This window comes from Manis pentadactyla, chromosome 10 (genome assembly GCF_030020395.1).
Source record: "Manis pentadactyla isolate mManPen7 chromosome 10, mManPen7.hap1, whole genome shotgun sequence".
Lineage (NCBI taxonomy): Eukaryota > Metazoa > Chordata > Mammalia > Pholidota > Manidae > Manis > Manis pentadactyla.
Window position 1 is genome coordinate 70343178 of NC_080028.1, and position 25768 is coordinate 70368945.

Below are 25768 nucleotides of genomic sequence, written 5' to 3' on the forward strand. Positions count from 1 at the left end.
TGGAGGCCAAAGAGGACAAAAACTCTGGCTCAAAGATCAGTTCAGGCATCGTGTGACCTTGGGCAACTTATTTTGCCCTTCATTTTCCTCATCTGTAAAACGCTGTCTGGTATAAAGGGAAAAACAGGAAAATAGAGCTTACATGGAAAGTGCTTAGTGCCAAGGACCCCAGGAGGCAAACAGCATCCCGCCCATCTTCGGGAACCAAAGGGGAACCATGCTCCTTGGGAAATTGCCTTCAGCACTATCAATCTCTCCTTCCCATGGGGGTGGGCAGGCAACTCAGGCTGGGCAATGACCTGGCCACAGCAGGGTGTGCGCCATGCCTGGCCTCCCTCATACCCACCCTCATCCTGGCCCTTGTTTGATATTTTGTGCATCATGATTTTTCTGTATTAATTTTGATTTTTTTAATACTGCATGAAAATATTATTCATCTTGATAGCTGAGTTTTTGGTCCTCCCATCAATTTTGAGGCTGAAGTGAGTACCTCACTGGCCTCATCCTAGTCCCAGCCCAGGACTACTTGGTATTTCGTGCAACCTCTACCTGAACCACTAGGACACAGGCCTTGTCTCCTTCAAGAATGGAAGTCAGCAAGCAATGAACAGAGGGCCACATTTGGCCCACCACCTGTTTTGTTAATAAAGTTTTTTTGGAACACAGTCACAGCCATCTGTTTACATACTGTCTTTGGCTGCTTTTCTGTTAAGAAGGTAGAGCTGGGAAGTTACTACGGAGATCCTACCCCACAAAGCCTAAAATCCTATCTGATCCTTAAGGAAGAAGTTTTCTGACCACTATTTTAGAAATAGGAGCTCTAATAATCATAATCATGTACAGTGAGCCTACCTGGGAAAGATGCCAACCCAGACAGAAGGGGGGCTGAGAGAGATGTGGGGGATGCTGAGCCCCTCAATCCAACGCAACCACTAGTTTTCTTACTTGAGTCAACATGTGCCCCTTTTTGCTGAAGTCTAAATGGCTTGCTGTCACTTGCAACCAGAAGAACCCTAATGCAGTAAGATAGGGTGTGTTTTTCAATCATTCACAAGCATTTATAGAGGACCGATAACATGCCAGGCACTGAGCAATGCTTGCATGCACTGAAGAGGTGGATGCATCCCTGAAAAATAAACGAAAAAAAGCTCTGCTCAACAAGAAACAGAAAACCCAAACACAAGGAGCTACACTCCAAAAAAACAAAGAAGGTTTATTCTTCTCATCTACTTAGTCTGGAAGTAGAAAGCTGGTTCAAATGCTCTGTCATGGGCAGAACCCCAATCCCCTGACCTGCACCTCACTGTCTCAGAGGACCATCACCCACTCTGGCATCACATTCACAGTCGAAGAAGAAATAAAGAGGACAAGATAAAGCCAGCATTATCACCCCTTTTCTCCACAAGGCTAAGTAATCCTGAAAAACCACAGGGAGCAGAGAAAGAATGTCAAGACTAGTTTAACCACTCATGATCCAGTACCTCGAGAAGAGCATCCCACAACCCCAAGCAAAATCAGGATTCTACTAAGCCAAAGAAGAAAAGGGGAGTGCCTTGAAGTCGGAAATTAACAGAATCTGCCAGACATGGTACCAGCCATTCCAGGAGCAGACAGAAAACCACATGCTTCCATATTCCAGCCTGAGACCTGGGTGGGCACGGTCACTCCCAAATCCCAACTGCATTCCAATCTGGATGAGCCTGACTACCGGGCATGAACGGCTTAGCAAAGCAGTTTCCAATAGGCGCTGTAGCTGGGAACTATGCCATCCCCCAACCAGCAACAAGACTACCTCCTAGACAAGAACACAGAACTCGGGTGTAAATATGAACCATACACCACAAACACTTGTACAAAGTATGTACACTTTCTTTTCTCTCTTTTAAATTGTGGTAAAACGCATAATAAAATTTACCACTTTAACCATTTTTAAGTGTACACAGTACAATGTACACGAAGTACATTCCCAATGTTGGGCAACTGTCACCAAATCCTCCTCCAGAGCTTTTCCATCATCCATAGTCATTAACAAAAATGCCCCCATTCTCCCCTCCCCAAGCCCCTAGTAACCTCTAGTCTACTTTCTGTCTCTAGGATCTATTCTGGGCACTTCATGAAGGGAATCACACAGTAGGTGACCTTTTGTATCTGGCTACTTTCACTTAGAATAACATTTTCAAGGTTTATCCATGTTAGAGGCATCCAGACCCTAACATGCTGGGATAGTTCTGTGCTCCTTACTAAAAAGCCTCTGGCCCCAACTCAAAGCCACTCCAGCTGTCAAGAACCCTCCCCAGAACCCTGCAGATGTCCCCAGAATCTAATGACTCACAGCTTAACAGCCTGCCCAAGGGCTGGCACTCTGGCTGCTGGCTCCCTCCCTAAGGCAAGCAGTGGCCTAACAGCTGTTAAACGTTTATATCACCACCAGGACAGAACCCAGTATTTTCTTCGCACTTTCCACAAACATACCTTCCAAGATCTCTTTCACCAGAAGTAGCTGATTTGCAAGTTCACGAATACAACAGAGAACTACAAAGGCAGAACTGAAACCCTACAGAGATGGGTGAGGAAGTGGACTTCCCCTCACAAACAAAAGGATGGGCCCAGGGTTCTCCTGTCACATGCAGCTTCCTCCAAAATTAATTTTCTACAGAAATGAAGTTGTTACCCAAAGTGACTCAATGAACCAAACATAAATTCTGCTTTGAGTTAAATGCAATCAACCATTTTCAAATAGCCCCACCGAGGATCATGGAGGTTGGTTTCTCTAATTTCAGTTGGAGGTGTATATATGAAGAACACCTGCTTTCAACTGACTGTGAAGCTGTACAGACAGCAGAGGGTGGGGTTTGGCTTCCTGGGAGAACCAGCAACACCTCCTGAAGTCTGGGTCCTCGAGTCATCATTCTGAATTTAGACTTTTGGTGGCAAGGCATCTTTCAATACAGTGAAGCTACAAGGATACGTGAGAATGGACGCAGTCCTTGGCCATAGAGAGAGAGACAGTCAAGGAAACAAAACAGGTAGTGAGTGCCACATGTGTTTGCTGAAAGACAGACTCAGTACTACAGGGGGGACACTGATGGGAGGGCACAGTCCAGCTGACCTGGGTGGGGCGCTCTTGAATTACTTTTTGAGAGAAATCTGCAACTTCAAGAGAGAATCGATCAAAACCACAGTGAGATACCACTTCACACCCATTTGAATGGTTATTATCCAAAATAATAATAATATTAACACATGTTGGCAAGGATGTGGAGAAACTGGAGCTCTTCTGCACTGCTGGTAGGAATGTAAAATGGAACAGCTGGTGTGGAAACCAGCTTCTCAGTCTAGTATTTTGCTGTAGCCGCCCAGAGAGACTAAGACAGCCAGTAGCTTTATTAGTCTTCCTTCTCTCTCCAGCAAACACAAAATGACTCATTTTTCCACACTACAACCTATATTGGCTATTAGGGCTTCCAATGGCTACAAAATGCACCAATTCCAAGCCAAACCTAGGCAGAGCTCTCAGCCACTTTCAATTCATTTTTGATTAATTTTAAAATTAATCTTTGCTTCTGCAACATCTTTCTATGTTTAGATATGTAATCGCACTAGAGGAAGTCAGGATTTAATAATATGGATAATGGCTGAACCACTGTGTTGTGCAATTGAAACCAACATAAGATTGTATATTAGCGATACTTCAATAAAAAAAATTAACTTTTGCACTTTTCCTCAAGAATGAATCACTTCCTCTGTAGCATGTTCAAGTAATCCTGGTAAAAGGACACCTCAGGAATCAGGAAATACAGTCCTGTGATCATCAACAGAACAAAAAGGCATCCTACAGTATGGGAGAATATATTTGTAAATGACATATCCGACAAGGGGTTAACATCAAAAATATATAAAGAACTCACACACCTCAACACCCAAAAAGCAAATAACCCAATTGAAAAGTGGGCAGAGAATATGAAGAGACAGTTCTCCAAAGAAGAAATTCAGATGGCCAGCAGACACATGAAAAGATGCTCCATATCACTAATCATCAGGGAAATGCAAATTAAAACCACAATGAGATATCACCTCACACCAGTAAGGATGGCCAGCATCAAAAAGACTACTAAGAACGACAAATGCTGACGAGGATGTGGAGAAAGGGGAACCCTCCTTCACTGCTGGTGGAATGTAAGCTAGTTCAACCATTGTGGAAAGCAATATGGAGGTTCCTCAAAAAACTCAAAATAGAAATACCATTTGACCCAGGAATCCCTCTCCTTGGAATTTACCCAAAGAATATAACTTCTCAGATTCAAAAAGACATATGCACCCCTATGTTTACTGCAGCACTTTTTGCAATAGCCAAGATATGGAAGCAACTTAAGTGTCCATCAGTAGATGAATGGATAAAGAAGATGTGGTACAAATACACAATGGAATACTATTCAGCCATAAGAAAGAAACAAATCCTACCATTTTGCAACAACATGGATGGAGCTGGAGGATATTATGGTCCGTGAAATAAGCCAAGAGGAGAAAGACAAGTGCCAAATGATTTCCCTCATTTGTGGAGTATAACAATGAAGCAAAACTGAAGGGACAAAATGACAGCAGACTCAAAGACTGGACTCCAAGAATGAACTAGTGGTTACCAAAGGGGAGGGGTGTGGGAGGGTGGGTGGGAAGGGAGGGAGAAGGGGACTGAGGGGTATTATGTTTAGTACACATGGGGTGGGGGATCGTGGGGAAAACAGTGTAGCACAGAGAAGGCAAATAGTGAATCTGTGGCATATTACTACACTGATGGACAGTGACTGCATTGAGGTATGGGTGGGGACTTGATAATATGGGTAAATGTAGTAACCACATTGTTTTTTCATGTGAAACCTTCATAAGAGTGTGTATCCATAATACCTTAATAAAAAATCAAAAAAATAAAATAAAAGAAATACAGTCCTGTGTACATTGAATAATGCCCTTCCTTCCAAACAAAATGTATTCACTGAACATATTTTTATTGGAGAACTTACCTATTTCCAGTTACTATGCTAGGGGCTGGACATCAAGAGGAAGAAAATCAGACACAGTGCCCTGCATTCCCAAAGCTTCCCATCTAGTGGAGCACATAGACAACAGACAACTGAATACGGTGGGCCACTATGATCAAGTGGGATCCCCTATCCTTTGTTCTCTAAGACAGGGGATGGCAATCTTTTTCATTAATAGCCAAAGAGTAAATAAAATGAAGTAAATAATCATTTTTTACTTTATGGACCAGATCATCTCAGTCACAACTCTGCCTAGAAGCAGCACAAACAGTAAGTAGATGAATGCTTGTGGCTGTGTTCCAATAAAATTTCATTAGAAAAATGGTAGCAGGACATAGTTTGTTGATCTCTGCTCTGAGTGATCATAACTTACTTGATATTTGCTACATAATTTACTCATTAATTCAAATTGGGAGGTCAAGATCTTTCAGGGAACTATCTTTCTGGAAATAATATGCCATTATGAATAGGAGTAGGAGATTCTGCATCACAATCATATAGACCTGAGTAGAAATCCCAGCTCTACCACATATTAGCCCTGGAACATTGAGGAAGTTACTGCCTTTTTTTGAGCCTTTTCTTCATCTGTAAAATGAGGGAACTCTCATTCACTACTCACAGTCATTTCAGGAATCAAAAACAGAATAACAAACACAAAGGGCCTAACAAATCCCCTGGGTCACAGAAGCTGCTGGATATGAATCACTAACAAACGCTAAGAAAATCAGGCCTGTGGCCAGCCAATTAATCAAATAGGGCATAAAATACCCAAGTCTCCATTGTGGAAAGCAGTATGGAGGTTCCTCAAAAAGCTCAAAATAGAAATACCATTTGACCCAGGAATTCATTCCACTTCTAGGAATTTACCCTAAGAATGCAGCAGCCCAGTTTGAAAAAGACAGATGCACCCCTATGTTTATCGCAGCACTATTCCCAATAGCCAAGAAATGGAAGCAACCTAAGTGTCCATCAGTAGATGAATGGATAAAGAAGATGTGATACATATACACAATGGAATACTATTCAGCCATAAGAAGTAAACAAATCCTACCATTTGCAACAACATGGATGGAGCTAGAGGGTATTATGCTCAGTGAAATAAGCCAGGCGGAGAAAGACAAGTACCAGATGATTTCACTTATCTGTGGAGTATAAGAACAAAGAAAAAACTGAAGGAGTAAAACAGCAGAAGACTCACAGAACCCAAGAATAGACTAATACTTACCAAAGGGAAAGGGACTGGGAAGGATAGGTGGGAAGGGAGGGAGAGCGGGGGGAGAAAAGAAAGGGGGCATTATGATTAGCATGTATAATGTGGGAGGGGGGTGATAGGGAGGGCTATACAACACAGAGAAGACAAGTAGTGATTCTACAGCATCTTACTAGGCTGATGGACAGTGACTGTAATGGGGTATGTGGGGGGGACTTGGTGATGGGGGGAGTCTAGTAAACATAATGTTCCTCATGTAATTGTAGATTAATGATATCAGAAAAAACAAACACCCAGGTGTCATTTTCAATATAAATGTGCACATCTTTCTTCCCATATCTGGAGCACAGGCCTCTTTTTGTTTTTTAAGTTGTCTTGCTTTTCTCAATATATTGAGTTAGGGTGTTAGGATGTTAGTAAATCCTAACACCCTAAGATTTAGGATGTTTATGGATGTGAGTTAGGATGTTTTAGGATGTGAGTAAAAGGAGATCCAGCTCCAAATGACTGAAAAATGAAGGAAGTTATTTATCTCATATAAATATCATTAAGTCCAGACATAGGAAAGCTCCAGAGTTGGTTAATTCAATAGTTCAGTGAATTATCGGGGATCCAGATACTTTCCATCTTTGAGAGCTGCCATCCTTCCTATACCAGCTTCCTTGTTAGAACTCGTCCCTCTTCATGGTCTCAAGATCACTGCCACACTCCAAATATCACAGTCTAACAGGTTATAAAATACGATCTCTATTTAAACAGCAAGGGGCTTCCTCAGAAGAGTCTCAGACTTCTCCTTCCTTCCCTTTGATCAGAATTACATCTCACGTCCATTTCCCAACTACTGGCAGGCTGATAAAGACTATGCTGGCCTGGTCTGATGCAGACGCATCCCCCCTGGGCTGAAGCTCTGGGCCTGAAGCTCTGGGCCACCCAGAATCTGAGCAAAATCAGAGCTCTTTTAGCAAGAAAGAGGAGACAGAACCGCTGGGTGGGGAATAACCACTGTCTGCTGTTGGTCCCTCTCTGCTTCTGACCCACAGATAAGGGAGAAGATGCGAGGAGTTATCAAAGACCTGAAAGGACCAGCCAGGGGACTCAAGGCGTAACAGCGCAAAAGTGGTGCTGAGAGGGCACCTCTCATATTTATTAATCAAATGGTTGTTAACAACAATAAAATTCTGAATAGGGGACTCAATACACAAATCATTAATCAACCCAAAGCCTAACTCTCAACAGTCTCCAATCTTCTGAAGCATAACAAACAAGTTCATACATGGTGAACAATGCAAGGGCAGTCATAGCACAGAAACTGTTCCGGTTTTGATCACACATCATGAACTATAAACAATCAAGTCAGATATAATCATTCATTTGATTTTTATACTTGATTTATATGTGAATCCAATATTTACCCATTTTTTTAAAATAAAATGCTGAAGTAGTGGGTAGATGCAAGATAAAGATAAAAAGCATAATTTAGTGCTGTAAGAAGGCAAGTGTAGATGATCAGGTTTGTGCCTATAGACTAGGTATTAATCCAAGCTGACAAGGGCATCAAAACATCCACAGGTGCAGAAGATTTCTCTCAAAACTAGGGGGTTGAGGTTCTAAGCCTCACCTCTATTGGCCCCCAATTTCTCACCTGATGGCCCCCCTGTGACTGTGCCTGTCTTAGGTTGTTCCTCCCTTGAGGAATCTTACCCATCTCTGGCTAACCAGCCACCTTCCAGGGCCATACAGGGAGATGTAAAGTTGGTAAGTGAGAGAGAAACAATATTCTTTGAAAAGGTTAGCTTTTCACTTCTTTGCAGATTTATACCCCATGGCTTCTATGCCCAGCACTTGTCTTGAGGTATCTTTACCACTTGAAAGAATTATGATACTCGGTAATTCCAAATATGAGGTACGAATTCTAGTAAAGCGCTGTAACTAGGAAGGAAGAAGAAAAGCTATAGAAGTAGCAGATGGGACAAAACATGAGAAGATTGATTATTTCTTTGACATAAATTCTTGCAGAGTAAAGTAAGCATGTATAGGTTTTAACAAACTACTAATTAAATTGCATACACACATTAACATAATAGGAATACAGATACATAACAAAAGCAGACCTACAATTACTACAATTTTGGAATAAAATAAAAGATCTTGAACTAATTCACAGGGACCTACATACTGGCCATATCTAATGAAACTAAGAAAACTAGTTAGGTAATCCAGGCATTTGTGAAAACTTACCAATAATATGATAGATATTGTCCAATTGATTTTGAATAGTTTGAGAAGAATCAGATAAATTAAAACAACACATTCCTGGAAATTGTTCACATCTCATATGTTCTTTTAACAATAGACTTTCTATAGTAGTGCGATTTTGAAGTACTGCAACTCGTACTTCTCCTAGTTCTTGGTTGAGTTCAGACAATATAGAAGCAGTCAAATTTGTTGTTTTACTGTATGCACAGGCCAGCTTGGATATTTCTTTCTGCATTCTTACGACAAGTCCAGGAACCGGCAAGATGAATGCAGCAGCAACAGCCACAGCAACAGGATCCAACAACTTCAAGTTGTCGTCACATTCAGGTGGCAGGGCTCAAGAAACCCGTCTGTGTTTATATCCAGGATGGTCTATAAGGGCAGGAAGAATACGCCCCACACCACAAACACTTTGATAATGTGAAGAGAAGGCTTGATATGTTTTGTTATTGCATAAGAACACCCAGCCATTCAGAAGTCTATATCCAAAAGGCCATTTTACATGAGTGGTAGAATTGCAGTAAGAAGGTATATGGGTGCAATTAATACATATACATTCAGAAACTACAGTAGTACTGACAGGTAAATTCAATTGAACTTCATGAGTAAGAATTTTAGGAGGGTGAGTAATGTTTATTCCTGAAATATTAGTTAACACAGAGAAAGGGAGTCCTATTCCTATCAAATTTTTCTTTAATAATCTACTAATACAGGAATCTCCTGCTACACAAAAAGATTACTTGTTCAATCCTTGACTTGTGAGTTGTAACCACCTAGGTGAGGAAAACTCATTCTCTAAAGAGAGTGATATGTTTAGGTAGACATAACTACTTTTATGTAACATATCGGGATTTCCTTTTTGAAATTTCTCACAAGAATTGCCAATATCATTTCAGGTCAAAACTGTTTTGTAAATATCATAATGAGTATTATTTCTTTTAGACTGATCAGTTGCATTATACCAGTCTTCCTCCATTCTTTTGTCTATGTATCTCTTCGCCATCCTTTTTCCATACTACAGGACCTACAGGAGTAGAAGAGGTGGATACACAATGAAGGACTACTCCTCAGCCTAAATATGGAGGGACTGCTCACACTAGCTATAATAGTGCAAGCTTGTGGAGTGTGTAAGGCTGCCAGTTTTTATTTATTAAGGGGCCACTGATCTACTCAAACAGATGTTTGAGTGGTCCACTGTAATGGTATAGGAGCTGGCAGCTGTGTATTAATGACCTCTAAGAAAAGCATTGAATTGATGAAGGTTCATCAAAAGACAGTGTAGTATGCCATTAGTGCATCAAGTCTCATCCCCAGAGATTAATTGCTACATCAACAATTAAAGGTTTCAATAAAGCTAACTGTTTTTCAGAGCTTAGACAATGTAAGGTAGCTGAACTTTGCCATACTTGAGAGGCTCTACCAATACTTGAAACTTGAATATGCTTTTCTTGTTTGGGCCAATTTTTTAGCCAATGTTTAAGAGCAATTACAGACACATCAGCCTCTGTGTCTAACAATCCTGTAAAAGACTTGCCTTGAATACTAATTTTGCATTGAGGTTTGTCAGATGTGACTTTTGTATTAAGCCATATTTGTTTATTTGTACTTCCAAATCTACTTGGTCTCCTTTCATAAAGTGTTGTTGAAGGTGGGAGATAGGGAAGTAAAAGTGAGCAATTCTTTCTCCTTGAGGTATATATAATTCTTTGTTAGATGATACCATTATTTTAATTTCACTCATATAATCTTGATCAATAACTCCAGGTCTTACTATTAATCCTTTTAGTATCCAACTACTGCAGCCTAAAAGTAATCCTACAGAATTGGCTGGTAAAGGACCAAAAATTCCTGTACTAAGTAATTGGACTCCTTGTGATAGGTGTAAATATTCAGATTAAGAAGAGGCAAGATCTACAGAAACCCTTCCTTTAGTTGCTGCTTGTAAATCATGCCATGTTCTTTTAACTGGAGAAGGTGCCTCTGTATTATTTTCTAGGGCCTCAGAGGTTGGCCCGGTTGAAGGTTTAAAGGCTGAGACTCATTGATAGGATTACCATCTTTATCAAATTTTGAATGACATTCATTAGACCAATGTCTCCCTTTTTTACGTTTTGGGCAAACAGATAGTGGTTTATTTCTTTATTTGCTCTTTTGTCCTCTTTTGTGATCTGCAGTTCTTTTTCATATGCCCTTGTTGGCCACAACCAAAACATTTCAAATTTTTTAAATCTCTCCTTGACTTCCCCTTCATAGCAGGTGCTAGTAAATTAGCTTGATTTGTAGGGGAACCTACATCTGCACAGGCCTTGATATAATCTTCCATCCTAGCTCCCACAAAGCCGCACTCTGTATTTGCATTATCATAGGCTAACATCTGTAACAACAGTTCTCTCAAATCTGGATTTCCTACTGTCCTTCTCAAATTATCTTGCAATCTCGCAACAAAGTCAACATATGGTTCATTAAGTCCCTGTTTAAGTTTACTAAATGGTAAGGCAGGCTTTCTAGCAGCTTATTTTTTTTCCCAGGCTTTTAGGCAGCACAGACGTACTTGTGTTACTGCCATGTCATCGTGCCCTGCTTGTCTTTCTAACTGCAGCCAATCTCCTTGTCCTGCTAGTTGTTTAGCAGTTACAAGAATTGGAGGATTGGCATGCTCATTTCTCAAAGCTTGTGCTTTTGCTTCCTCATACTACCACGTTTTAAATTGTAAAAAATCAGAAGAGTCTAGACAAGTATGAGCCAATAAATCCCAATCATGAGGAATCATCCTTTCTTGCTCTGCCAACCCCCTCAAGAGACTCACAACATACAGTGAATTAGTACCACAGAGGAAATAGCTTGTTTAAAGTCTTTTAATGTCTTGTAAGGAATAGGTGTATAAAGTGCTCTGACTCCACTTTGTGGAAAATCAGGATCTTCACCTGGCCTAAAAGGAGTTAAGTTAACTGGTGCCACTAGGGGTGTCAAATAAGCATCTATATCACCCTGTCTCTGGGCGTTGTGTATTCCTGCCGCAAAGGCAGACGCAGCAGGAACAGGAGCTGAGGGTATTTTACAATGAGAGGAACAAATAGAACTCTCATCGTCAGTCTCTGAAGAAGAGGAAGAGGAGGACGAAGAGGAGTCAGACGGATGTGGGGATGAAGATCGCTTACTTGATTTCACCACATCATCCAAGAGATCTCTCTCACACTCGTGTGTGTCTGATTTGGTTTCAGACAGTGGGGGAGTTTGCAAAGGCTGCAAGGTGAGAGTGATCAAATTACATAAAGACCAGACAGGCACAGGGATAACATTTTCTGTCTGTGAGCCTTTTTTAAGTCTCTCATAACAGTATTCCAATCAGCCTGTTTAAGGGTCCCCAGTGGTGGCAACCAATAACAATATTTTTTAATATATTTTTGAAGGTGAGCAAAGTTCTTTTTGGAAGTTTTCATTCCTGATGCTTTTAGGAGGGCATGGAGTAATTTCAAATAATCCTCCAGTTTAGCTGCTTTAGTTTCATTTTGGCCCATTATAGTGTCCCTGACATCTCGACCCTGTCCCTACACGTGCTTTCTCAGGAGCTTTACTGGATCGAGATCCTTGGAGCTTCCCCACTCTGAGTTGCAAGAGTCCCTGTTCAGGCGCCACTTGTCGGTCCCCTCCCTGCTTCTGATCCGCAGATAAGAGAGGAGACTCGAGGAGTTATCAAAGACCTGAAAGGACCAGCCAGGGGACTCAAGGCGTAACAGTGCAAAAGTGGTGCTGAGAGGGCACCTCTCATATTTATTGATCAAATGGTTGTTAACAACAATAAAATTTTGTATAGGGGACTCAATACACAAATCATTAATCAACCCAAAGCCTAACTCTCAACAGTCTCCAATCTTCTGAAGCGTAACAAACAAGTTCTTACATAATGAACAAGTTCTTACATGGTGAACAATACAAGGGCAGTTATATCACAGAAACTGTTTCAGTTTTGATCACGCATCATGAACTATAAACAATCAAGTCAGATATAATTATTCATTTGATTTTTATACTTGATTTATATGTGAATCCCACAGTCTGCTCTGATTATTCACACTAACTGGAAGGGAAAGCTCAAACAAACTGCAGGACCAGACTCTGAAAATGCAGCCTCCCATCTCACCCCCACCAAAGCAATCGGACATGTAGATAAATCCAGTCACTTGTCACAGCAAGAGGGAGAGGCTCCATGAGACACACCAGACTCTCCCTCTGGGGTTTGAATCCTAAAGGAGACACACAAGGTGACCTCATCCTGAGCTTCCCTGGGTGCTGTATAACCCATCTGTGTGAATGACCTACTCCAGGGGATCTCAGTGTGGGATGGCCTCCGCTTCCCATGCCCACCAACCATGCTCAACAAGACAAAGCTGAGTTGGAAGCCTAACTGCTTGTAATCATATCTACCTTGCCAACATTTCACAACTCAGGGATGTTTGGATAAAAACACGCCAAAGTCAAAAACAAAAAGAAACCTGGATGCTAAGCCAAAAACAAAACCACACAAAACCAAGCCACCTAACAGAGAGACTAGGGAATGGAAGGTATATGCAGACACTGATTAAAATCATCACAAAGCTGAAGGAAAACTGCCTGGAAATTCCCTTTCCCAGGCTATAGCTTATCTCCAAAGTAAAACCTGGTTCCTGATTTGTGGAAAAGCATGTGGTGGTGACACACAAAGGAGGCGTATCAGTATCACCTCAAGGGCCCACGTTCAGTGGTGGAAGATTAACCTAGAACAGACCAAACCCCCATCCCCAACAACAATTTTAAAAGCTAGGCAATTTTTTAATTAAACAAAACTGAAGGCCTTGGAGCTCTGCAAAGGCAAGAAAGGCTTGAGGATCAGATCCGAAAGAGAGGGAATGTCCATTGTCAGGAGTTTACATGTAGAGATTTACTTTGCTCTTGAGGCTTTTCCTAACTATAGAGCATCTCTGATGGGAAGTCATACAGAGCTTTCAGACTCTCCGTGGACTCTGAAAGGAAAAAATTAAGAGTTCAGGGCTTGCTGAGTTAGAAGGACATTGGTAAACAGCTCAGGGATTCCACCATGTGCTGGACTGAAGAGTGTCCCCCAGAATTCATGTCTACCTGGAATCCCAGAATGTAATTTCGTTTGGAAAAAGGCTCTTCACAGATGTAATTAGTCAAGATGAAGTCATACAGGAGTAGGGGGGGCCCTGAACCCAGGAAGACTGGTGTTCTTCTAAAGAGAGGAGAGGTCAGTGAGACACAGACATGAAAAGAAGGTGGCATGTAAAGACAGAGGCTGAGACTGGGTGATACAGCCACAAGCCAAATAACAGCAGGACTGCTGACGCCAAGGTTTGCTGACAACTGCCAGACACTAGGAACACACTGTCCCTCGGAGCATCCAGAGGCTGTTGATACCTAGAGTTTGGAACTCTGACCTCCATCTCTGTGAGGGAATAAATTTCTCAATTGTTTTAAGCCCCCAAGGGTGTGGAAATTTGTTATGGCAGCTCTAGGAAACTGATAGAAGCTGGAAACTCCAAATACCTACATTCTAGAAATAAGACAGAAGTAGAACCATGTCAACTCCTACAAATGCTTGAAGCCCAGGTATGAAGTGGCTCAATCTTTGGCTGAATTAAATTCATCTTCCTCTACCCTAACTGTCTGAAACGCAACAGTAAATCCTCTCTGGAGAAAGATAATATCATCATTCAAACATTCTTCATACACAACATTTGGCATTCAGTAGAAAATGCCAGTCATGTGCAAAGACAAGAAGGTATTCAAAATCAAGATAAAAACAAAAAATGAGGTACTTCTAGCTATGGCCAACTAAGAAGATTAACAAATCTCCCCAAAGAGCATTACAAAACTGAACTAAATTGACAAAAACTACCATTTTAGCATTCTGGAAACTGACTTCAAAGGCTTATAATCTAAGATGTGTTCTTAGACTATGTGTTCTTAGATAAATGAAAATTGATAAATCTCAGGTAAGAAGAGTGGGAACAATAACAGCAGTGCAACAATAAATGACAATCAATCAACATTCTACCTCAAGTAGCAGGACAGTTGGAAGAGGCGGAGACTGTGGTGACCTAGAGAACATATAGGGGGCGACGGTATTAGGCCCCAACCGAAGTCAGCAGTGAATGTGAGCCAACAGTCAAAGATCCCCAAGTTTAAACAGAGCTGGAAATCCATATGCCAACGTTTAAAACAATTTTAAGTACACTGTACAAGGGCACCAGCTTCCAAACTCAGTCCTATGTATCCTAACCCCATGCATGACCAAATGTAGTTATGCCCTGGCAGACTCTCAGTATTCTCTGCTGTATGGTGATTTTCAATATCATTTCGTTCAGTCATTACTTTGAATTTAGCTTTTCTCTCTTCAAAAGATAATGTTCCTCAAATGCTGGCAAGGATGTGGAGAAAGGGGAACCCTCCTACACTGCTGGTGGGAATGCAAATTGGTGCAACCATCGTGGAAAGCAAAACTAATCCTCAAAAACTAAAAATAGAAATACCAATTGACCCAGGAATTCCACTCCTAGGAATTTACCCAAAGAAAACAAAAACCTGATTCGAAAAGACATATGCACCCCTATGTTTACTGCTGCACTATTTACAATAGCCAAGATAGGGAAGCAACCTAAGTGTCCATCAGTAGATGAATGGATAAAGAAGGCATGGTACATATACACAATGGAATATTATTCAGCCATAAAAGGAAAAGAAATCCTACCATTCGGAACAACACAGATGGAGCTAGAGGGTATTATTTTCAGTTAAATAAGCCAGGTGGAGAAAGACAAATACCAAATGATTTCATTTATTTGTGGAGTACAAAAACAAAGCAAAACAGAAGGAACAAAATAGCAGTAGACTCATAGACATGAAGAAGGGACTAGTGGTTACCAAAGGAGAGGAATTGGAGAGGAGGAGGGAGAAGAGGATTAAGGGGCACAGTAATTCGCAATCACAATGTAGGGTTGGTCACAGGGAGCACAGTACAGCACAGAAAATACAGTTAATGATTCTGTAACATCTTACTATGCTGATAGACAGTGACTGCACTGGAGTGGGTAAGGACTTGATGATATGGGTAAATGTTGAACCACTGTATAGTGTATTTGAAACCAACGTAAGACTGTACATCAATGATACTCCAATAAAAAAAAAGGTTATGTTCCTCATCTGTAAACAGAACTAATGCAACAGCCTTGTGGATTAATTTACCATTATTATTCACTCCTGTCACTTTCGATTCAGTTAACTGAGGTAGAGTGGTCTACAGGGGAGCAACAATAACATCAGGCCTGCTGCCAAAGGACAGGGAAGCTGGAGAGAGCAGGAACTTAACATCAGCCTGATCTAGGTTGGAATCCTCAGCTCTGCCATTTAGCAACTATGGGAACTTGGGCAACTTACTAACTTATTTGAGCCTTAATGTCATCAACTGGAAAATAAGGACACCAACACCTACCCTGGGAAGTTGTTGCCACAGTATCACCAAGCCCCATCTTCGGCATTTCTGTACCAAAGTCTGGGCTTTGCAGGCACTTTCTCATCAAGCCCCTGCCACAAACCTGTGAGGAGCGCCCTGCTATTCACCTTATTTTACACAGGAGGAAACTGAAGCTCAAAGGAGGAATGTCTCAAAGAGCTCGTGAGTGACGAATCACTGAGTGGAGATTCCAACCTGTCATCCGACTCTGGGGTTGGTTAACTCTTAACAGTGACCGCTAAGCTCCATAAAGGGCCTCACCCAGCAGTCAGCAAGGACGAGGGAGCAGAGCAACACTCATTTCCACCCAGTCCTACTTTTCAGGTTTCATTATCTTTGTTCTTCCCAAAAGGGTCATTCTAATGGCTTTAAGAACAGCCATAAGAAGCTATTGATCTGATCTTTCCCAACACTTAGCAGTTGAAAACCCACCCACCCCTCTTCTCTTGTGATGTTTTTAATCAAAATGTTCAATAACAGGGAAGAGGTTTTATCAGTCAAGCACTGCCCTACACCAGTGAGTGGTTCATTAACACTGCTAACAGTGGTGACAGAAGCCCTGGGCAGCCGCTCAAGTGTTAATCTAGTTTGGACTTTACTCTGCTTCTAATTGGCTAGGAGGCTGCCTGGCAGATCCTCGTCAGCAGAAAACAAAGCCAGGGACTCAGCTTGCTCATCAGTCCCTTTGGGATGCAGGCTCAAAAAATCATGCTCAGATACAGGGAAGTGGCAACAACGTGAAGGCTGGAGATGCCTTGCAGACATGCTGATGCTTCTCTGATCACCAGAGCCAGGTACTAAAAAGACAAGAATTCTAGCCTGGATGGGAATGGAAAGAGCCATTCTTCATGGACAAAAGGTCAGACCTTATGAGAGGAAGAGATGGAGAAAGAGGTTAAAAGCTGAAAGAGGACTGAGGAGAGATGGGTAACTGGTTAAACATTTGCTGGGTGCTACAGACTGAAGCAGGTACTTCACAGGAGGGTATCATGAATCCTCTTGACAATCCCCCAGGTAGCTGAGATGACCCGCCTACACAGGTGAAAACTAAGGCTCAGAGGGGGACTTTCCTAGGGTCATCTCAGACTCAGCCTCACAGTCTGACTCTAAAGCCAAGGTCGCCTCTGCCATGCCAGCAGCTGCCCCTCCTGGGTGGAAGCAGCCCAGAGCCGTGTGCTCTGCTCCACACCAGTTTCTCGACAGTAGCTCCCCCATAGGCAGGTAAGATGAAATGAGAAGAAGTGCAAGACCCCACAAGCTGAGGAGGCCTCTGGAAAGTTGTGTCCTCCAACAGCTCATGAACCAGCCCACAGCCCTAAGCCATCCCACACACAGAGGCTTTGGGAGGGAAGCATCCTGGGCATGAGAAGACAGTGAGACAGCAGAGACTCACACCCGAGGCGGCCGAGGCAGCTGGCAGTCATTCCCACGAAGCCTGAAGTCGGTGATGCTGGCCTTACAAGAACTGCTCTCCCCCTCCCCTGACTTTTAAAGAAAAGACACAGATCACAGAAGAAAAATCAATGGTGACAGAAATCCCTCTTCTAGCTCTTCCCTCATCCCAAGAGGAACCAAAATCATTTCTGAAAATGAGCAACTGGTGACATGAATAACAGGAATCTAAGAGTTGTTAAAGGACTGAGCAAAAAAGCAGGGAGATGCACCAACATGAGGGAGAGGGAAAGGCAGAGAATTTCAGCAGACACCTTCATCCAACACAGTGAGGGCTAGTGTTTAGCTGTGAAATGTGGGGAACTAGCAAACAATGACACATTTTACTCACAGCAGTGACACTGATGTCATCACTGTAACAAGAAAGACTTGACATTTCAAGGCAGGTGCCACAAGCACAGTCTGAAAGAACCTGCTCTTTAAAACATGGGAGGAGAAGGACATGGGATGTTTTCATATGACGTGATACATACTTCAAGGTTCATTCAGATCCAAACACTCTGAACAGTTTCCTCATCTGTACAGTGGAGAAAATAAAGTCCCTACTACTCAAGGGCTGTCAGGGGAACTGAATGAGTTAGTTTATATGAAAGACTAAGAAAGTGTCAGACTTGCACACTTGGTGCTTACATGTGTTATTATTATTAGCCTTATGCCATCTTTAAGTGACAAAGGGGCACGCATGGCACATGAGAAATGCTTTGATGACATGAAAATGGATGGAAGCAGAACTGTAAGCAGCTTAGAGACCTGCAGGTTTCTGTTGCTGTTAGGGAAAACAGATTTAATTATGAGATGTCATGCTATACTCATGCATAAATTTAAAGCACATTATTCATCTCCCAGTAGTTGCCACACCACACTGGTGACATAAGCACCTTGGTTACTAGCCCCAGAGTCCCTGAGAGGCCACAGCACTTGGTTCTGAGAACTGCGCACCAAGGATGACTTCACTTAAATTAAGATGCAGGCAGCACCATGATTGACTACAAGTGAGGCATCCTTACACACAGCTTTCTGCATCACCACATCCCCGCACCCCAGTTCCACACAGTGACTGCCTTGCCCACAATTAGAAAATAAAAGCAAGAAGAGAGAGCAACAGAAAGGACCACATCCAGCACACTGCGTTCAGCCGAGAGTACCTGTTTCGGTTTTGTTGGTAAAGCCCGCTGCCTGTTTGAGAGCAGCCGCAGTCAGTGCTAAGCCTCGACTCCTCTTCAAGCCATGCTGCAGGACGGCCTCAAACTGGGCACACAGGCAAGTTACCCTGCAAGAGAATCGATGATACATCAATCCTCCCTGTGAAGCAGCGAGACACCCAGGCCGGCCCCAGAATCTCCAGGGAGAGGGCAACTCCCTGGGTGTGAACGTCAGCTTCAAAGTGACAGCAAACACCTGGACTGACTGGCAGGTAATTGCCATGTAATTGAGGGGCCCCTCCACACATCTAGGCCCATTTGTGTTTACCTCACATAACTCAGGGAAGCCCCAGGCAGTCTAGCTCTATTTATCAAACTCTTGAAAGCATGGTAACAGTTCACAAGGAACAGGGGAAAATGGAATTGGTACCAGCCAGCAGGGAACAAAAAATAAAATTTAAAAATAAATCAGTTCAGTGTAGGAAGAGATTGGGTGTTAATCGTATCCAATTCCCAAATTCCAACTCTAATTCATATCACATATAGTTTAAAGAACTAGATTATTTTTTAAAAGAATGAATTCACCAGACTGGCAAATTGGAAACACTGTGTAATTTCATGGCCTGTTTACATACACTAAAAAAGTAATATGAATTCTGATTTTTGTTCTTTATATCTTATTGAAAGAAATTACATTGTGAAGCAGATCCAGAGTTGATGGAATTTTCAATTAAGTTATAATTATTATACATTTAATTGAAGTAATTTCTCAATAACCAAAGAAATAGGAGATTCAAGACACATGTTTGCAAAGAGACACGTCACAGCAACCATAATTGATTCTTAACAATCCTCCCAGGGCTCCTGGGCCCCCAGCCCAACTGGGTCTGTGGACTTCAAAGACCCTTCCATTCACTCATGCAACAAATGTTAAGAAACCCTGAACCCCTATGTACCAGGCACTGTTACCACACCTGCACGGTTCCAGCCATGCGAGACACACAAATAAGTAAGTTAGCCATTTCAGCTGATGAGAACTTTGAAAAAAACAGGATAAGGTGGTAGGTGGAGTCAGGGCAGGGACAGGCTTAGATTCAGTGGTCTGAATAGAGGTAACCTTGGAGTTATGACCTGGATATAAGGGGCAGCAGGCTAGGAGAGGGGCCCCATGCAAAGGCTCTGAGGCCACTACCATCTGGCTCAACCCTGCCTAACTGCAGGCATTTCCTGCTCCACCCACCCCCACATTGCAGTAATAAGACTCCAAGGGTTTATCACAGGTGGTAAAATATTTTCATACCCATTATTTCATTAGCTCCTCCCACCAACATTATGATATAGGTGTGGCGAATATTGTCTCCATCTTAGACTTGAAGAAACTGAGGCTTAAAAACATTTAAGAGACAGTACACAGGCACATAATGAGCAGCAACATCTGTACAGCAGCCCTACCCACCCCCATGCTGATCACTACACCCCATACCACTGAGACAAAGAAGTTCTCTCCCTCCATGCCCCACCTTTGCTTAAGTCATCTGTCTACACCAGAAAACCCTAACACAGGGTCAGCAAATACACAGCACTTGTACATCTACTACCCATTCTGTGCTCATGACTGACATCACTAATCCATCCCATCCTTGTACGACCCTGGTTCCCAAGAGGGGCGGTACTGCCTAGCAGTGGGTGCTGAAGAAATCTGAGGGGGCATTTTTGGTCGAAGACATATTAAGGGGGCATTGGGGACCAGCTGCCACCCCCTAGGGCAATACTCACATGAACGCAATGAAAGGTTTGATTAATACTCTACAGTGAATTTGATCAAAGCCAAGGCAACTATTTCTGCATTTGTGTCAAAACTTGACTTGTACAAACGAAATGTGAGTTGAAGACAATTTTGTCAGTTTCCAAATCTTTATTCAGTGGAAACAAATGATGATGACATTCTGGTTTATAGCCAGCATTTGGAAGAAGTTCTTAAAGAAGATTTTACAAATAGATTTCAGGATTTACTCAACATGATAATTCCAGACGGGGTCCTAGAACCTTCCTTGAACCTACAAGTAGCAGAAGTGTCACTGCAGGAAGAGCTGATAGAATTGTCAACAAATGAAGAGTTGAAATTGAAATTTAAAAATGGTTATCAAGAATTTTGGCTTCCAAGGCAAATTCCAATGTTAAATCCAGCCTGATGGACTGTAGCAAAGAAGTTTTTCATTGCATTTCCATCATCATATTTAGCTGAAAGAGGATTTATCATGGTCAGCAATCTATTAACAAAGAAAAGAAACAAATTGTTAATAGCGAAACATGGCGATTTAAGATTACTGATGACAAAAATGACACCAAACTTCGAAAAATTAGTGTCATCTCACCAAGCTCAACCCTCTCACTAATAAAGATTTCATTAATTTTTAAAAATAATCTATATACCTTTTTAATTTTTCAATTTTAATTATACTTTGAGCAATACATTAATATTGTTAATTTCTTCTAATAAAGTAATTTGACAAAAATTTGTCCTTTTTTTATATATAGTATAGTATAATTCACCTAAGGGGGTATTATCAAATCACTCTTTGAAAAAGTGGGCACTGAGCCAAAAAAGATTGGGAACCTATGTTCTAGGTAACCACCACCAATAATCAAAGCTGGCCCTCCCAGCATTAGAAAACTGGACTGACAGGCAGGTAATTGACATGTAATTGACTTGGGCCCATCCACACACCTAGGCCCATTTATATTCATTTCACATAACTTGAGGAAGCCCCAAACGGTCTAGTCATATTCATCAGACTCTTGAGAGTATATTAATAATTCACAAGAAACAAGGAAAATGGGATTGGTGCCAACCATCAGGGGAGAAAAAAATAAAAGCTAATTTAAAAACAAATCAGTCTGGTGCAGGGAGGAATAATAGGAAGGAAGCCCATTTGTCATTCCAAACCTAACATTTCTCCTCAACCACACAGATTTCCAACTCTTACCCTGTCTTCCTGGCTCCTCTGCACCTAGATCAGTGTCTGATACATACTTTGTGCTCCATAAATGCTAGTTCAGTGATTAATGGTGATTAATCTTGAACCACAGATCCCAGAATACTCCCCAACATTGAAACAACCCTCTTTGCTGGGCAGATGTCCACATTAGATGTGCATATGCTAGTCTCACATTTGAGGGCTTCTTGAAAACTGGGACACCCATCAAAACTATCTAAATTCCACAGGAACCAAATTAGAGACATAGCAAAATGGACTGGGACCAGGACCCTATTTTTCAGGGAAAATAACAAAAATCCTGGGCTGCCTTTAGAGTTCTCCATAATAAACCACAGCCTGTACCTTTAAATGAATCCTCTGTAAATAAAATTAACTCAACGATCCCTGTTAGTTCCCTTGGTCCTAATGTACAAGTCAGTAACTGCCCTGATAACTGTAGAGACATGTGGCCCCTATGGGAAATGGAATGCAGGTGAACAGCATAAACCCAGTCCCCAAGATTTGGATTGTATTAGCAGTATTACTGTCCAGTTGCAGCCAGGCCACAGTCAACCTAACACAACAGAAAACCCAAGTGGATGCTAGTCCTACAATTAATTCATTATGATGCCTACCTTGCCTAAGGTCATTCTACTTAACACCCTCTCCTATCTCCTTTTCACGACCTGACTTTATACCTACTGATCATTCAAGATTTAGCATAGGGGTTCCTTCCCTCCAGGAAGCCTTTCTGACTGCTTTCTCACTTAGCTTCTTTCTACTGCAGCACTTGGCTATCTCTCTGTTAATGATGTGCTTCCCACCGCTGCCTCCTCTCACTAACTTCAGCTCCTTGACAGCAAGGATCACAATTCATTTCTGTTAGTTGCCCCAGCTCTTAGCATGGTGCCTGGCTACTTAACGATGCCTGGCTACTGCAGTAAATGTAACCAAAATGGTCCCCCCTCTCAGGAAACCCGGAATATGGATTTGATGTATCTCAGGATGCCTTGTATGATTTGTCATCCAAATCCAGGTCAGCTAAGACTAGTGTGTCAAGAACACACTTGTGCAACCACATGAATCTACAACCCTTTAGCTTGTGCCAGGCACATGCTGATTGACAACCATGTCACCCTAAGGTTTTCCATTTCTTCTCATCTTTACTCAGTTATATGATAATTCCTGCAATGTGAAAGAAGTGCACCTGCCTTACTGGAGCTCTTTCTTTCCTCAGCTCAATCTCTCCTATTTCCCAGAATGCTCTCTGCGAAGTGTTCTCTGACATCACTGTGGTGAGCTGGCTGCCTCCACGGCATTTTATCACATCTAACTTTTATAAGTTAATGAATTGGACATGTTTTTAACTAAGTGGGGCATTTGGTGAATGTTTTAACATTTTTAAAAAAGAAGCAGTCGAGAAAATTACTTCAAGATATAGCTGTTTACCAGATAAAATGTGGATAAATAAAATGTGACATATTGATACAATGGAATACTATTCAGCAATAAGAAAGGAATAAAGTACTGATACATGCTACAACAAGGATGAGACTTGAAATTATTATGCTAAGGGAAAGAAGTCAGACCCAAAAAGCCAGACTTTGTGTGATTCCAGGAAATGTCAAGAAAAGGTAAATGTATATAAAAACCAAAAGTCAATTAGTGGCCAACTAAGGCTGGAATCAGGGATTAACTGTAAACTGACACAAGGGAACTCCTTGGGTTAATGAAAATGTTCTAAAGCTGGACTTTGGTGATTTGCACAACTCTATAAATTTACTTTTAAAAAACACTATACTGTACACTTGTAAGGGATAGATTTTTAAGGCATATGAATTGATTTCAGTAAAGCTGTTTAAAAAAAAAGCTGCCCTCAAGGTGCTCAGTAAAAGCTTGATGAAAGAGTAAAGAAGTAAACTAGTGGAAAATGCAATAACTTCCTGCTGCTAAATTTAAAACCACCAACACCAGCAGAGCTGGACACTACACAAGCTTAACCAGTTTACTGCTGAAATTCTGCAAGCACTTGCTTTTTCCAGAACTTTATCCTATATTTCATGACTGCTTAACTTACCACATTAATCTTTAAGATGATTCCTAAGAATCTGGTACTTTTTTATGGCCTATGTTAGAAAAACAGACAGGATCAGCAATAAATGCTGTATTTTTACAAACTGCATCAAATTAACCTTGTGACAGAGGGCTGATTTTAAATGGATCCTTTTACTATGTTACAGCTTTATCATAAGCTTTAGGAGAAAACTAAGTAAAATCTCAAGAATGGACTGGATTATCCTCATGTGGAAAGTCCCAATATTGTCTGGAATAAAGTCAATTGTACCCATAAAAAATCAGCCAATTAACAATATCAGCTATATCTCAGATTTGAGACAGTACAATCACCAAGTAGCTTGCTCTAGCCAGGCCACTACACGACAATCATTTGAAATGGGTCCTACATTTATGAATTATGTATTAAGTTTTCAAAAGATACACATCCTTTAATCCATGACTTTTACTGGCAGAAATCAATCCTCAGCTGTAATCTGCAAGTCAGATAAAGATTCAAGCATGAAAGTATTCAAAACAATATTATTTACACCTACAGAAAGTTGAAAAACACCTAAAGAATTGACACATGGGGACTTGGGTAAACAAATGACAGCACAGCATATAATTGAATGCTATTTAGCCCTTAAAAATATTTACCAAGAGCTAATGCTGATAAGCCAACAGTAAGTATGAGCTCAACTATGCTAAACACACACACACACACACACACAAATTCTGAAGGAAATTATGTGAAAAAATTAGGCGCCACTTGGTAAAAGAATTAATTACTGGTTAATTCCTGTCTTACCTCTAGGCTTTTCCATATTTACCTTTATTCTAAAATAAGCATTAAAAAAGTATTCATGTCTCAAGAACTAGAAATATTGCTACCTTGAACTAAGAAGAATGAAGAAATATGGTTTAAAAGTTATGTTGAGAAAAAAATCATGCAACTATTTAAAATGCTTATGGAGCACTTTGAAATAGCATTTTTTTTAAAAAAAAAAGCTTAGACTATAATGTTAAGTGAAAAAATCTATAGAAAAGATATAAAAATGTTTCAAACCTACAAATAGAAAAATACTTCAATGAATGATACCATAACATTGAAACTTCACTTTTTTTTCAAGTAGACAAAATGGGAGAAGGGAATTCCATTTATGTAGTAACAAAAGTAAAATAAAACATACTTTTAACAAGAAAGATACAAGTCTTATATGAAGAAAAACATAATATTTTCTTAAAAGTTATAAAGGTTAAAATAAACAGAAATATTATTTTCCTACATGGGAAAAAATAAAAATGTCAATTCTTCCCAAATTAATGTATAAATGAATACAGTTTCAATAATAATCATAGGAAGGACTTGGCACACTGTGGTTTTGGATACAGGGATAAACAGGTTGATGAGCAATACAAAGAATACCCCCCGAAAAAAATCTAAATAAATATGAAAACATTTTATACACAATCATGGTAGCACTTCAATTCAGATGGGTAAGAACAGGCTTAATATTTAACCTATGGCACTGAACAAGTGCCTATGGGATTGAAAGAAATAAGAATAAACTTCCATCTCAGGTCACAGACAGAACTAAATTCCAGATGGATCAAGACCAAAGAGTGATAGAGATAAGTGTAAAACAATTCAACTAAAACTAATAGAGAAAAATACAGAAGAACCTCAGGACAGAATACTCTAAAACCAAAATTTTAAAGCCTCATAGAATTTACTGCATAAAATTGTGAAATGTCTACACAGCAAAAGATATCAAATAAATAAAGCAGTAAATGACAGGAGAAAATATTTACAGCACATATAACTGAAAAAGGATTAACAATCCTAATGCATGAAGAGCTTCTACAAATGGATTTTAAAAAGACAAGGAACTCGGAGGATCACAGGAAGATGGCGGCGTGACTAGTTTCAGTGGAAATCTCCTCCCCAAAACATATATATTTATGAAAATACAATAAATACAACTATTCCTAAAAGAGACACCAGTGGATGCAGTACAACAACCAGGATACATCTACATCTGCGAGAACTCAACATCACACGAAGGGGGTAGGATACAAGCTGCGGCCAGGCGGGACCCAAACGCCCCCCAACCCCAGAACCCGGAGGG

The 25768-nt window shown here is 41.0% G+C and overlaps 1 protein-coding gene across 19 annotated transcripts in view; it reads right to left on the minus strand.

Moving 5' to 3' along the window:
* Window positions 1–25768, minus strand: part of LOC118928528 (sorting nexin-29) — a 599207-nt gene that overhangs the window by 510844 nt on the left and 62595 nt on the right. Inside the window, exon 1 of one of the 19 annotated variants that reach the window (XR_008992099.1) lies at window positions 8485–8980. The exons of 11 other annotated variants lie outside the window; for them this stretch is intronic. Coding sequence is in view for 7 of the 8 variants with exons in the window: in XM_057486921.1 (XP_057342904.1) it covers window positions 8485–8737 (253 nt within the window). In the remaining variant the exon portion in view is untranslated. Of the gene's footprint in view, window positions 1–8484; window positions 9007–18609; window positions 18735–25768 lie in introns of those variants that run through there. 7 more of the 19 variants (XM_057486916.1, XM_057486921.1, XM_057486918.1 and 4 more) reach the window with 7 other exon arrangements.